At 37.8% G+C, this 14,472-nt stretch overlaps 1 protein-coding gene across 1 annotated transcript in view; it reads left to right on the top strand.

Moving 5' to 3' along the window:
• The window catches only part of myg1 (myg1 exonuclease), a 28,748-nt gene that overhangs the window by 1,393 nt on the left and 12,883 nt on the right, over window positions 1-14,472 (top strand). The window contains exons 2-4 of the mRNA XM_074673198.1: window positions 521-633; window positions 5,862-6,021; window positions 7,381-7,530. Of these exons, the coding sequence (XP_074529299.1) occupies window positions 521-633; window positions 5,862-6,021; window positions 7,381-7,530 (423 nt within the window). The remainder of the gene's footprint in view (window positions 1-520; window positions 634-5,861; window positions 6,022-7,380; window positions 7,531-14,472) is intronic.

The raw sequence follows: 14,472 nt of genomic DNA, 5'->3' as shown, positions 1-14,472 counted from the left end.
CAGTAACTTTGAATGTAGCATCATATTCGTGTTCATGACCAGTGTTGAAGCTCATCAGTCATTCTAAAATCTTACATGTAATCATGTTTTGATATATATAAATATATCTATATATATCTAAATATATCTATCTATCTATCTATCTATCTATCTATCTATCTATCTATCTATCTATCTATCTATCTATCTATCTATCTATCTATCTATCTATATATATATATATATATATATATATATATATATATATATATATATATATATATATAAAACTTATGTGCTCAAGATTGTGCAAATGATAGGCTAGGTCACATCCAGCCTGTAGCCCATTCAATCATGGCCACATTTCTGAGATAATTAAAGATCCAGGTGTAATTCATTGAACTACATTTGGGACTTGGACTGAAAGCTTTTAAAAACCTGATTTGGGCCTCTACTCAGATGTTCATTCTCTCCCAGAAATCTCTTGAAAGCATAATGATGGATGATTGCAGATCAACTGAGCTTTTTCTTTGTTGCACAGGATGCTGAGATCATTCGAACCAGAGACCCAGCACTGCTGTCGGAATGTGATGTGGTTGTGGATGTAGGGGGAGAGTTTGACCCAAAGAGGCATCGCTACGACCATCATCAGAGGTAAAACTGTGGCAGAAAGCTCTGCAAAGAGATAAGTTAGACACAATAATAGGACAATGAGCCTCTTAATTGTGAAATGCCACAGCTGTACAGCACAGGCAGGACTAACATTATTAACAGTAGCTCAATCCTTTTCGATATGCTGGTAGCCCATGTAATTAAGAAAATTACACCTGAGTATCTCCTGCTGCCACACTGTGCTTTTTAAAGCTTTTATTAGACTGGACAGCTGAAAAGAGACAGGAAACCCTGAGAGTGGAAGATTACCTGCAGCAATGGTTTGTGGGTGGGAATTGAGCCCATAGCTACAAATGGGGCTACTGAATAACAATAATATTAATGATAATACAAATAATAATAATAATAGAATTTATTTACATTGAGCTGTTCAAGAATTCAGTCACACTTTACAGTTGTTAAGATCAATAAAAGCAAGGAACAGAAGTCGAACAGAACAAAAAAAACCAACCGTACAATCACAAATTAAAAGCTAATAAAAAAGTTGAATTTTTACCAGAGAATTGAATGTTGAGGAGTCAGAGCAGTTCTGAATATGGGTAGGGGCAGCTATGGAGAACGCTCCGTCTCCCCAGGTTCGGAATTAAATTTTAGTCCACGACCTGTGTTTTTTGTGGCTGTGTGATGTGTGAAGTTGATATTTACATTATCAGGAGTGATTATCTATGAGGAAGGAAATGGCTCCACGTTTTCTCACGCTACACTTCCTGCTAAAGTTCCTTCCCCATGATTGCATTCCCTTCAACTCCCATCACGTTGAATAATCAACCCATTGCAGATGTCTTGTATGCTCAGTGTCCTGATGATAATCAGTGATAGCTTTTATGACCACAGTGATAAAGATATGTCAGGGCTCTCTGCCTGGCAGGTGTTTAGTGATAATTAGCGCTCCTTCAATTGAGAGCCCCCTGCTGCCAGTTCACGAGGCACGGAGGCTGCTCCGACACTGTCAGGGGGTCGCGGGAGAAGTGTGGCTGTCACTCACACACTGATGGGGGGCACGTTGGATGTGATGGCAGGAATGAGTGTGAGAGGAGCAGAGGTGCTGGAGGACATTGGAGAAGAGCAGACCGGAACAATTAGTCCTCATTTCAATAGCACTCCTTCAAACTGTGACAGTGTGCAGATGAGGCTGACAGCAACACAAAAACATCACAGGAAGGAATGTACATAACGAGCAGGAAATTAATCCATTGAAGAAGTGTGTGTGTGTATATAGATATAGATATAGATATAGATATAGATATAGATATAGATATAGATATAGATATATATATAAAGATATATAGATATAGATAGATATATAGATATATCTATATGGGGTGAAATATATCTACAATCCAAATTTTCAGTTCATACTTTTTTGAACTATTTAGCTTTTTTATTTCTTATTTTCAGCTTTTTTTCACTACTGTTTGAACTTCTTCAGCTTCATCATTTCAACCCATTTGCTGCAAGGAAATGCAACTTCTCTATTTTGTTTTTGTAATGGTTAATCCACCAGGGTGTACAGGCTCTCTGATCAAACTCACATACTTAATGTTAATTCTCAAAACTGTTGTTTTATTAGGAGAAACAAGTAAAGCATGGTGTACATTTTTGATCAAAAAATGATTATTATTTATTTATCCACCTGAACTGAAAAAATATATTTTAGTTATTGTATATTATTTTTGATCTTTTTTTTTTACTTTCCAAAGATTTTCAGTTTTCTGGCTCAAATTTGGGAATAGAAACTTTAAGTCAGTTGGAAACTCTTCACTCCTGTTCAAAAAGGTGAATTGAAGGAAAATCTCTGAAAAACAAATTGTCAGGGTTAAAGCACTTCATGATGCTGTGTAGTTTTCTCATTCTTATGACAGGTAGTTTGATAAATTTGTTAAGCCGTCTAATAAAATTTTGGGGAATATTTTATTTGTAAAAAAGATATTTCTATGAAGCTTGAACAAAGACTGACCCTGAATCCAACAGTGTTTCTCATCCTCCTTAGTCAGAGAGTTTATAGACCTCTCAAGACCTTAATCGATTATAAAGGAGCATTTCCTCCGATCTTGCTTCTAATGACAGAGACGATCAGTAGCAGAAGTGGAATTTCTCAATCCAGCTTGAACTTTATGGTCAAAGCAAAGTTGGCGCAGGACTTTTTCAGAGAAACATCCTTGGGGACTTCAGCGGTTTGACTGAACTTAAAACAACCAGGGTCATTATGGAGGAGAAGAAAAAAAGAGTCATATCTGGAGAGCATCCACGATGGTTGTCATATTCTGTCATTACTTAGAAAATAATAGTGATTCCTTGCTGTTATACTTAAGAAATGAAGAAATTAGCAGGGATTAGAGATGCAGCTGGTGCAGTGTCTTTATGGGTCGTGAGTTATGACGGGCTACTTTGATGTGAAATGTTTACAAGGAAAACCCTAATTCTAGGGATGCAGGATATTATCGGCACAATATCGGTATCGGCTGATAAAAGCTTAAAAATTGGTATCGGCAGATATGAAAATTTCTGCCGATGGGCACAGCCGATAAGTATTATTTTCCATCTGGAAAATAAGCTCCTTAAATAAAATGTAGCACTTCATTTATTTGCACAGCAGAGCTCTGTGTCTGTCACCAGGTTGTTACAGTAGCTCTAAAATAATCAAATGCAACTTGGTTATGTTTAAAAATGCATAGTACATTTACAGTTCATGTGATCTAAAGAAATTATTTTTCTGTATTTCAATACTGAGCATCTTGAGTTTGAAAAAATAATACATTTCTTATTTATGGTAAAATCAAATGTTTTTTGTCTTGTTTTATGTGTGTTTCTTAAACAAGTAAGACCGTCACAATAAGAGTAACATATAAATTCCAGTACAGGATAGACTCAGCTTTCTTTACAGTGAAAAAAACAAACAAACTTGTGATTATCGGTGTCGGTATCAGTATCGTCCAAAAGGGGTTTTGATATATCGGCGTATCGGATATCGGCAAAAATCCAATATCGTGCATCCCTACCTAATTCTTAAATTCTTTGAAGTTTAGGAACATAACTCGAGATCGGTTGACTTTATCCTCACCCAGTCTTTCTCAGGGTGATGAACATCTTTCTGTTTTTACCTCTTGATTTTTTTCCTGTCACAACTATTTTTAAATGTGTTGCAGGCATCAGATTTGACACAGACTTCCATAAGAAATTCCAGTTTTAATGTTTGCCTTTGCAGAATTTCAATTAAATGTAGGTTTTAAACGACTCGTAAACCACCAACCTCTGTTTTTATCACTATTTTACACATTGTCCAAATCCTTACGGAGTCGTGTTGTATTATTGAACTTACCTTGACTTAGTTTTGGGTTGTAACTGTTTTTTTTTTATCTTTGTTTTACACAAACACTTTGATGACTTTTCTTCTCTGCGTGTATCTTTTTCCCTCTCTGTCTTCCTCTATCTGTCTGTCATTTCCCTCTCGCTCATTCACTCCAGCCTCCTGATAATCAGCATAGAAATGCCTCAGCTTGGCCAATTAGCCCTCTAATGGCTGTGATTACCCCCTGCTTCCCTTGCATGTCACTCATTCATTTGACGGTGGGTTTTCCGCTGTGCTGCAGCCCAAGCACCCTAATTAAGCCTGAATTAAATGACCAGCAGTGGCTGGGTGCTGAAGCCCACCCATCTCAGCACGTGGCAGAAAAGAGACCTCCGGTGGCTTTTATTTGTGTGCCTGCATGCTCACAAACACCAGAACAGGATTTCTCCAGAACATGCAATTTCTCTCTCTATAGCTGAGAAGATTAATGGATTCATGTCTGTTTTATTGGTGTGTGATACGTCTACAGTGATGTACAACATACGTCTGAATGTCATTTTATTGAAAAGTCCAGTTATTGGAAAATATGTGAGGTTTCTGTTTATGAGAAGCACAATAAAGTTGTATTTCCAAAGCTCTGACCCTGGTACTAAATGTTGGACATCCTATAGACTGCTGTGTTTCTCAGTTATTAGCGCGAGATGAAATTTTCTGCCTCTATATGTAACGGGACTCTCCAAGCAGCGCAAAAGAGCAGCTCATGTCACCAAACAAGCTTATTACCTCAGCCCATGATTAGATTTGGTTTTGACTTGTTGTTTATGAGAAAGTCATCTTCACTTCTTAATTTGTTTAGGTTGATAATGAGTTCTGCAACTATCTGTCTACATGTCTCATATACTATATGATCAGTGATTTGATAAAATGTAAACAAAGTGGAAACACTGAGCGATCCTTAGGATAGTTAAAATTCCCATTGCATCTCTGACTCTTTTCATCCAAAGAAACCTTCAGGCATCCCGTTAGCAGCTCAACCTAAAAAAAAGCATAAAAATGCATTAAAAAGCATTGTAGGGATATCTGTTTCTTTCATATTTAACTTTTTTTCAATCACATGTTCTAAAAGGTTCAGAAATAAAAATGTCCAATCACTTCTTAGGAGTTTATTCAAAATAAATATTTTGAAATCATTCTTTGGTTGGCTTTCTATTTGTCCAAAAAAAAGCATTTTTATCTGGTAATGTGATTGATTTTGACTATTTCTATTATTCATTAATTTACCAGTATTTTTTTTATTTATTTATTACCGCGTTAAAAATTAAGAGAAGTTTCCAAAAAAATTCATTTCTCAAAGTGTCTTAACGCTCTGTATATCTAACAAAAATTCCGGACCACAGAAGAATTTACTTTATTTTATTTAAGATTTTTTTCCCTCTTATTCAAAATTTTAAAAAATCAATTATTCAAAATAGTTGGTGATAATTTTTCTGTTATGGATTCACTGACTGATCATTGACAGTTTTTATTTGCAATTTGAGTTATTTTGTGATGGATCTATACACAAATAAGGGTTTATCAAAGTGTGATGATAATCAATTTGTTCATACCAAAATAAAGTAGGATGATCACTTTCTTGGTAACCAGATAAAAGACTTCAGTATAATGCTATCAGCTTTTTTAAGCCTGGTTAGTGTGATTCATCTATCACAAAACTAAATTCAGTCTGTTAAGACCTAAAACTCTTTACCAGAGTTTTATAGTCACAGCTTAAAGCTTCAATAGTGTTATGGTTAGAGCAGTGAGTATTATGAACCTCCAGTACCAACTTGTTGGTTGCATTCAGATAATGCTGAATGTAGTTGAAGGCATCTGCTCTGTAGATATAAGAAAACTAAAACTACAACTTGTTCCCTTTGTTCAGGACCTTTTCCGAGAGCTTCCACAGTCTGTGTCCGGAGAAGCCGTGGGTGACCAAGCTGAGCTCAGCCGGCCTAGTTTACCTCCACTTTGGTCGTCAGCTGCTGGCCCAGCTGACGCAGCTAAAGGAGGATGACAGGCAGCTGGAGGTGCTGTATGACAAGGTGAGAGGAGGGGGAGGAGAGTGACAGATTTATTACAGGCAGGGAATTAGCCTCTATTGTGTTTTATTCACAACACAAACACCTTAATGGAAACCCATGTTTTCATTTCACCTCACTCGCATCAAAACACATCTTTTCTATAATTAATGTTGACTTCATGTTTAACATGAAACCCGATGATCAACAACAAAAAAAAACATAGAGATGTTAAACAAAGCTTGCACTTTGTTCTTGTTTGATTTTTGATTATGATAAAAATGAAGGACATTGGGCCTTATTCACCAATTTCTAACTGAGTCTGTCTCTCAGCTCCCTGAGAGAAGTCAAAGGCAAACTCATGACACTGTTCTTAACCTGCAGAACTGTTCATATATGTGTTCTTAAATTGACAAATCCCACGTTCTCCTTGTTAAGAAGCCTTCTCCTTCTGGCAGGATGGTGGTTTTTAGAAAGATTTCTGGTCTAAGAATGAGGTCCCCTCATCTCCATGAACTTTGTCATGTTTGATGTTTTGAAGGCAGAATCCATGCAGGCAGTACCTTTAGGAAACATTTGACATTTTTAACTTTTGTTTAGTTTTTGACATTTAGTCTTTATCATTTTATACAGTGGACAGTGTGGTGTGATAAGAAATAAAAGAAAAAGATGATGGGAAGTGGAAAAGTTCCTCTGCTGGTGGATGCTGCAGTTATATTTAAAGCTCTTCAGACAGCAGGCCAGCAAGAGACATGAGCACACAGCATTTTGATGTCCAGGCACCTAAACCCTGCTTAATCTTAGACCACTTCAGATATTAGCCTCATATTAACTTACATTATCACTGAACTTTTAATGTGTCAATGTAGAGTCTAAGTAATCCTTTTACTCACAGTGGGGGATTTATTAATTTTGGACGTCTTTCCTCTTCTTGTAGTTCAGCCAAACTGACCCGCTATTTTTACCCCAAAACTTAGTTCCACTTGTAAGCCACTTTTAAAATGTCAACTCTTTGGAGGTTGACCTTCTGCTCTATTGATGATTTTCCAGCACTAAGAAAAACTTCTCTTCTTCTCTTCCGCTTCCTCTAAAAGTTTTTTTTTCTAGCATGCCAGCAGCAGTTTGTCTTGTCTATTTGGTTTAATGAACTGGACGTTCACTTAAGCCTTCTGTAACTGCCCACATACTGTGACTGAATGGACTTCAGTCAGAATAATGTAATCAAAGAAAGTCCCTCTCCTAGTTGATCTTCTCAGGCTTGATAAATGGAGGTTTTACTGTCAGTTTTTCCTTTTCAAAGCAAGCACAAACATTAGAGGACCGAGCCTCGTGTCATTACAGTATTAACCTCTCCTGTCACATGTTTCTGTCTCTTCCGTACAGCTGTATGAGAACTTTGTGGAGGAGGTGGATGCTGTAGACAACGGCATCTCACAGTACGACGGGGAGGCCCGCTACTCAGTCTCCACCACGCTGAGCGCACGTGTTGGCCACCTGAACCCACGCTGGAACAGCAAGAGTCAGGACACTGAGGTGAGGGCTGTGAGTGTGCATGACTAGCTGTATTTATCACACAGGCTGGTCTGCTGCAGCACAGTTGTCATATGTCAGGTTGATAGAAGCAAAGTGTTCATGTTTTGAACTTAAGTTTGCTTATTACAATGGATGTGTGTGTGTTTGTCTCTCAGGTGAAAGAAATATCTAAATCTTTGTCAATTAACACTACAAAAAACTGATATCTTACAAAATGTTTCTGTCTATTTTAATGAAAAATGTCTTTTTAGACTTATTATGGGCTACACTCACTTGACCAGTCCAGAAAAAGTGTCTTATCTAAAGTAATTTAAAGACAAAAATTAGGTTTGAATTGCTTGAAACAATTAAAAACATCTGCCAGGGTAAGAGAAATGTGCTTGTCAAGCCAAGAATAATAGCTTAATACAAGTACATTTTCCTTACCCCACTGGCAGATGTTTTCACTCATTACAAGCAATTCAGACCTCATTTTTGTCTTTTAATAATCAGAGATAAGACATTTTTCTGGACTGGTCAAGTGAATGTGGCTCATATTTGGTCTAAAAAAAGACATTTTTACTGAAATTATGACAAAAACATCTGGTAAGATCTTATTTTGTCAGCGGAAAAGGACAAAACTGCTGCAAAGGTGAAACCACAGTTCCACAGAATTTGGTGGTTCACTGCTCAACAGTTCGCGGTCTCATTGGGTGATGACAGGAAAGCTAGTTCAGCACCTGGACTCTTCTACCACAGAGTTATGCTGTCGTAATACCTGCAAAATAAAGTTTGGCATTTTCTTGCTGGAATATGCAAGGCCATCCCTGAAGAATGGCATTGTCTGGATGCCAACACATGATGAGTAGTAGCTTCCAGATGTTCAAGCTAGCAATGCCATGGACACTTGTGCCTCCCTATACCATCATGGCTGGCTTTTAAACTGTGAGCTATTAACAACCTGGCTGATTTCTTTCTTTCTAAGAGAAGAGGACTCAGAGTCCATGATTTCCAAAAAAAGGGTCAAATTCTGGTTTGTCGGATCACAGGACAATTGCCCACTATGTTTCAGTCCATCTTAAAAAGGCTAGGATACACCAGATGTGTCTACGATCTGACTCCGCTCCATTGCGTGCTCTCCCATCTGTCAACTCACACCAGCTGCATGTTCAGTCTGGCAGGTTGTCGAACTGCCAGACAGTTGGAGTCACGAGACTGAGGAGTTCCCTCGATCCCCACCCCAATGAAGATCCTCATTCATGTTAGGCTGTGAAACCTCAAACCTGTTGACTCCTGACCTGGTTCTGCTCTTTATGTCATTTTGTTGTAGTCAAGCTAAATACAATCCTGTTTTGACACGGACTGGAACAGAGTGGATTCAGTGTGAGTTGACACATTGACTTGAATGTAAACCTTTCTGATCCGGTGCCGTGTTGGAACTGAGCTGGACTGGAAATGTATCTAGAGCATTTTGTCCATTGGCACTTATGGATCATGTTTATATGGGTTTGTAGTTTCCTCTTTGCATTGTGCAGGTTCCAAACTGGAGGTGATTTTGAGCCCACACATGAATTTACACTACAGAGTCATGTCTGTTTTTGTCTGCTGCTGAAAATTCCAGCCACCCAGTGGTGATTTTTGAGCTCTTTTTTTACAAGTGGTTATTCTTAGCAGTGTAGGTTCATAAAGCTCACCTCTCCCACGTTAACAGATGGAACATGTGTGAAGTTAAAAAAAAAAAAAAAAGATGTCAAGTACATTTTTCAAACATTGTTTCTCACAAAGCTGACTCATATTTGAATGTCCTTTTTAATAAATTTCAGTTTTACTTCATTATTTCAAGTTAAAAAGATTTTTGATTAAATTTGTTAAAAAAGCAGCTTCTGCTGTGCTTTTTACTGGATTAGCAGAGTAGAGGAGGAACCTTGAGAGGAAATGCAACAAACAGAAGAGTCATTGAGCTCTTCATAGACCCGGTGTCTGCTCAAACTGACATTAGAACTAGTTCTGCTGTGGGCCTCAGTAGGGATGGGTACCTTCCACACTTGAAATGATACGGTACTAATGCCCGGTACCTGGCAATCACTATCAGTACTCAACGTTACCAATTTTCAGTACTTTTGTGTGTGTTAACAATACAATAAATATATCTTTGTTTAATAATAAAATCTCAGGGTTTTTCAATTTCAATAACATATTTGTTTCACAGTATAAAAACTTGCAATGCTGTGTTTATGTCCAGCATGGAAAATTGCCTACTCCTTCATGCCCTCAACATCACTAAGATGCCTTTAGGTACCTAAACATGGTACCGTTTGGTTCTTTGTGAATCAGTACTCAGTACCACAGACAGAATCTGGTTGGTACCTATTGGACATGCCCCGATCGATCGGCTGGTGATTGATGGGTGCTGATTTCCTTAATTTTGGGGGGATCGGTGATCAGAGATCGGTGATCTGCCCATCCTTACATATAAAGCTGATCTTATATACCTCCAAGAAGGTCTGACAGCCAGCCTTTGTTGCTTTTTACTCTGAGACCTAAAACTCAGGACGCTTTATTGGTTGTTTAAATTAAAACATAAAGATTTTATTGTTTCACAGGTATTGTTCAATGATTTTCAATAAAGTAAGATTGGAACATTGAAGGTATATGCTGTCAGTTATAAAAAATAAAAATAAAAAATCTGTATCGGCCCAAATCGGCATCAGCAGGTCAGGCTTTTTGGTGATCGGTGATCAGCCAGAAAATTGTGATAGGTGCACCCCTTGTACATATAAAAGTATCTCATTCGGTACCCATCCCTAGACCTGAGTGATCTTTGAGGTAATGTTAAATTGCTGGGTTGTTAAAGGAAGGGGTGTGACGTCAGCCTCACCGCTCCAAATGTGTTGAGTTACCCAAAAATGATTGTTCTCAGAGAACATCCTGGGATCAAAAAAACACTGATTGACATTTTCCATGAGAACAAAAACACACCAAGTTATCACGAAAGTACTAGACATATTTATCAACATTGAAACTGATTAAAAATTCCTGATTTGGGATCAGATTTAGGTTGTGTGAAGAAACGATAGCACCCTCACATGCAATTAAATGACGTCAGCATCACACCGAGAACTTACACCTCATGTGATTAGAAGGAGGTGTGAGAACATGTGGGGGTAACAGATTCTCTGTGGTGAAGAATACACCAGGATATCCTGGATTATAGCACGTCAGCGAACATTTCTCACTCACATTCAAAAAATGAAAAAACTACTGAAAGGCAGCAGGTTTTACAACCATTAAAGCCCCTCTGTCTAAATGATAGGTTACATTGAAGTGAAAGAGCTCTGAGCATACAAGAGATGTGTGAGTAATCACTGCCTGGATTTTTATGGTATAATTTATAGCACTCAGGGTATGACTGTGTACATTATTATCTGTAAAGGAGGCAACAAACATCAAAACGCAAATCTCAGCACAGTCTGGGTGTGTGACAAATGCTGATGATATTTCTCCAGGGCAGGCTTTATTACTCTCTTTTGATTTAATACTTAGAATTTTCTTTTTATTTTCTGTTTGATTGTTTTTTTTTATTCACGATTACAAAGAAATATTTGTATACAAACCCATATCACCATGCACTCACTGATGCAGTCAGGCAAGGCAAGTTTATTTACGAAGCCTTGTTCAGACAAAGAGCAAAGTGCACAGTCTTAAAAAGTAACATCAAGAAGAAATTGGGCAAAATAAGTAAAAAGATAAAAAAAAAATATACTACAAGTTATTGTTAAAAAGAAATTGGGTGATTAAAATGTACATTATACTTCTCTGATTATTCTTATAATTCCCACAGACACAGGTTTTTCCTGCTGGTCTTTCTTTAATCAAAATTGATTTTGTAGAACAATCCACCCCAAAGCATCTTTCCTTGGATTTAGGCTCACAGTTAGCTCTCTCTGAGCCAAGCACAGCCTTAAGCTGCCCCAGGAACCCTACATAGGGGGGCTGCGGTGCTACAATCCACTCACAGTCTTAACACACTATGTGTTGTGTCTGTCAATAGTATTGAACAACCACCTTAAGTAATCAGCTCTGCATGCACATAAGGATCTATGCTCTTAAGTCACTGAGGACAGAGTCTCACTGTCCTTCTGGACACTGATTCACAGACTGCTTCACTCTGACTGAAATGAATTCTGTACATTAATTCACCTCTGAATGTCTTCCTATGGATGTAGACTGACAGGTTGCTCCATCTGTGTCTAGTCACAGCTCTCAGGCTGCCTCAGACTTATGGATCCCCCCTGAGAGGCTCCCTACACAGCCCACACTCACTAATCTAACACATAATTGAAATGCTTCAAATCTGTTCATTCATTAAAATTAGAATGATACATTAGAGTTTTAGACTGAAGAGTGAGCAGTGTGAAAGAGAAGTGATTTTAGTCTGGACTTATATCAGTCACAGTTGGGGCCAATCTAACATGATCTGTGCCATTATTCCAGCTCTGTGCTGCATAATAAAATGCTGTCCATGTTTCCTCCCAGACCTTTGGGACAAACAGGAGGCCAACCTCTAGATAGCCCTTCTTTCCTGAGGGGTTTAAATGTCACAAGCATGTCAGAGATTTATTTTGGCAATGGTCCTCAGAGGTACCTGTAGACTAGCAGAGAAATTTTTAAAGAGGGGGAATTCTGCTTCCCTATATTTTAAAGATGAATATAAAGTAACAATGCTGGATAGTCATACTAAATGTGTGCACAAGTGCTCATATTTAAATGTTGAAAAAAATCCCTGAATCTGTGTGTAAACAATACGTGTTAAAAATAATAAGGTCAGTGCACAAGGATCTCATAAGTGGTTCAAGAGGTCAGTTAGAGAGAGGGCAGTGCTTTGATAAGTGTGTGAGAAAAATACAGATTTTTTTTAAACCTGTATATCAGGTAGAGTTACTACAGGGGTAGCAGAGGGAAAAAGCATAATAACCCTCTGTAAACTCAATTTGCTGAATGACAGTCCATGTAAAGATTTTAAAACTGGAGTAATGTGATCAAACTTGTTACTTTTTGTCAAAACTCTGAGAGATAGCAAAAAAACAAACAAACATTTAAACGTAAAAGAACAACATATAACAAGATTTTCTCTTAATAACAGACATGAAGAAAGTGACTAATTTCTTACCACCTTATTATGAAAGGAAGCTTTTTGTGTTGGAGCTACAGAGTGAATGCCAACCCAATAATCACATTTCTAAGGCTGAATTTAACAGCTACTTTCAGTCTTGATAAATGCAATTAAGTGTCTGAAAGTGATGAAACACACGTCAAACAGATGTCTTTGGATTGTATTTATCTTTTCAAAAAAGACTCACATATTGACCAGACAAAGAAAAGCAACAAGTGCTTATACCAGAGAGGCTGGTGGTAGCAGTTATGTGAGACTTTCTGGACAGACGATGACGACAATGATGATCTAACCACTTAGTAGTCTTTCGAAACCCAAATAACGTCACTACAAACTAATTCAAATGAATTTCTTTTTGAAACTGCTATAAAAACAAACAATGATTGACCTTTAACTCAGTTAACCTTTTGGTCAATGACTCAGTGAGTACAGATAAGCCCTGACCTAAAAGCTCTCTAGTTGCTTCTATTTTTTCCCTTTTTTTATTTAACAGGATTATTCCACTGTAGGAAACAGGGGCAAATCAGAGCTTTTGGCAACATCATGTGAACATAATAACTCACAGCTTCCCTATCTACCTTGATCAGGGGAAGACATTATCTAAAGCAGGGCTGTGTTTGATTACCTGTTTTATTTATAAATCATCCTTCTTAGATTACGCTGTGGCCCGCCTGCTTCAACCTCTTCTGCTTTCTAACACGGACTGCATAAGAGGTCAATATAGCCTCTTGGTTTCAGTTGTGAAGCCAGTGTTTAAGCTATCTTGGATGCCATTGGCTATCTATCAATTTTGATTTCTCCAGCGAGAAGAATGGCTTTTTCCATATGCCCATACTGTTCCTCTCTGTAGTAGCTTTACATGTCACTGCTCATAGCCTCTGTCTGAAACACTTCATTAAAGCTGCTATCACTTCAAACCACTGTGCACCACAAACCCCCTTCACTCTGATTGGTCAGCCCATTGGAGGCCTTTTAGGGACAGTTGCACTGCAAAAAACAGAAGTCTTATCAAGTGTTTTTTGTCCCATATTCAGTAGAAAATGTCAGGCAAAAGTTATTTAAAGACAAAAATAAGTTCTGAATTTCTTGCAACAAGTTAAAAAATATCTGCCACTGGAACAAGAAAAAAGTTACTAGTCTATTCTAGTTTCAAGCAAATTTTTGAGCACATTTTTCTTGTTCTATTGGCAGATTATTTTTACTTGTTACAAGCAATCCGGACCTTATTTTTGTCTTAAAATAACTTGAAACAAGACGTTTTTTTCTGGACTCATAAGTTGAATGTGGCTCATTTCAAGTAAAAAAAGGCTATTTCTATTTAAAATGAGGCAAAAACCCCTCATAAGATTTTAGTTTTTGGCAGTGTTTGGGCAGACCTTGATGTCTGTGGTCTGCTCCTCCATCATGTCATGAAACAGAAAGGAGATCTTCATGTTATGACATAATTTCAGGAAGTCTCACAAGAGCAAAGGCTGATTGTAACAACAGTCTGTTTTGAGCAGGAAAACTCAGAAGTGTGTAGCGGTTTGAAATAGTATGGACATCCAGCATTGTTTCTTCATAGCCGTGTTGAAAATGGGAACAAAGAACAGTACCTCCGTTTTAAGAATCGTTGAGCAAAAAAGCAGAGGCCCAGCTATGACCTGGTGTGACTTTCCTGTCTCTCATTAGAGCGGGAGGGAAATCCTGCAGGGAAACAGCTCCTGGTCTCTGCAGACTCTCATAAGACACCTGCAGCCTGGCTCTTCATACTGCACATGTTAACAATCTTTTTTTTTCTCTCCATCGTT

This window comes from Halichoeres trimaculatus, unplaced genomic scaffold (assembly GCF_033239565.1).
Source record: "Halichoeres trimaculatus isolate MK-OKI-2021-1 unplaced genomic scaffold, fHalTri1.1 fHalTri1_scaffold_1, whole genome shotgun sequence".
Lineage (NCBI taxonomy): Eukaryota > Metazoa > Chordata > Actinopteri > Labriformes > Labridae > Halichoeres > Halichoeres trimaculatus.
The sequence above is the reverse complement of the archived record's forward strand: the minus strand, read 5'-3'. Positions and strand labels throughout refer to the sequence as shown.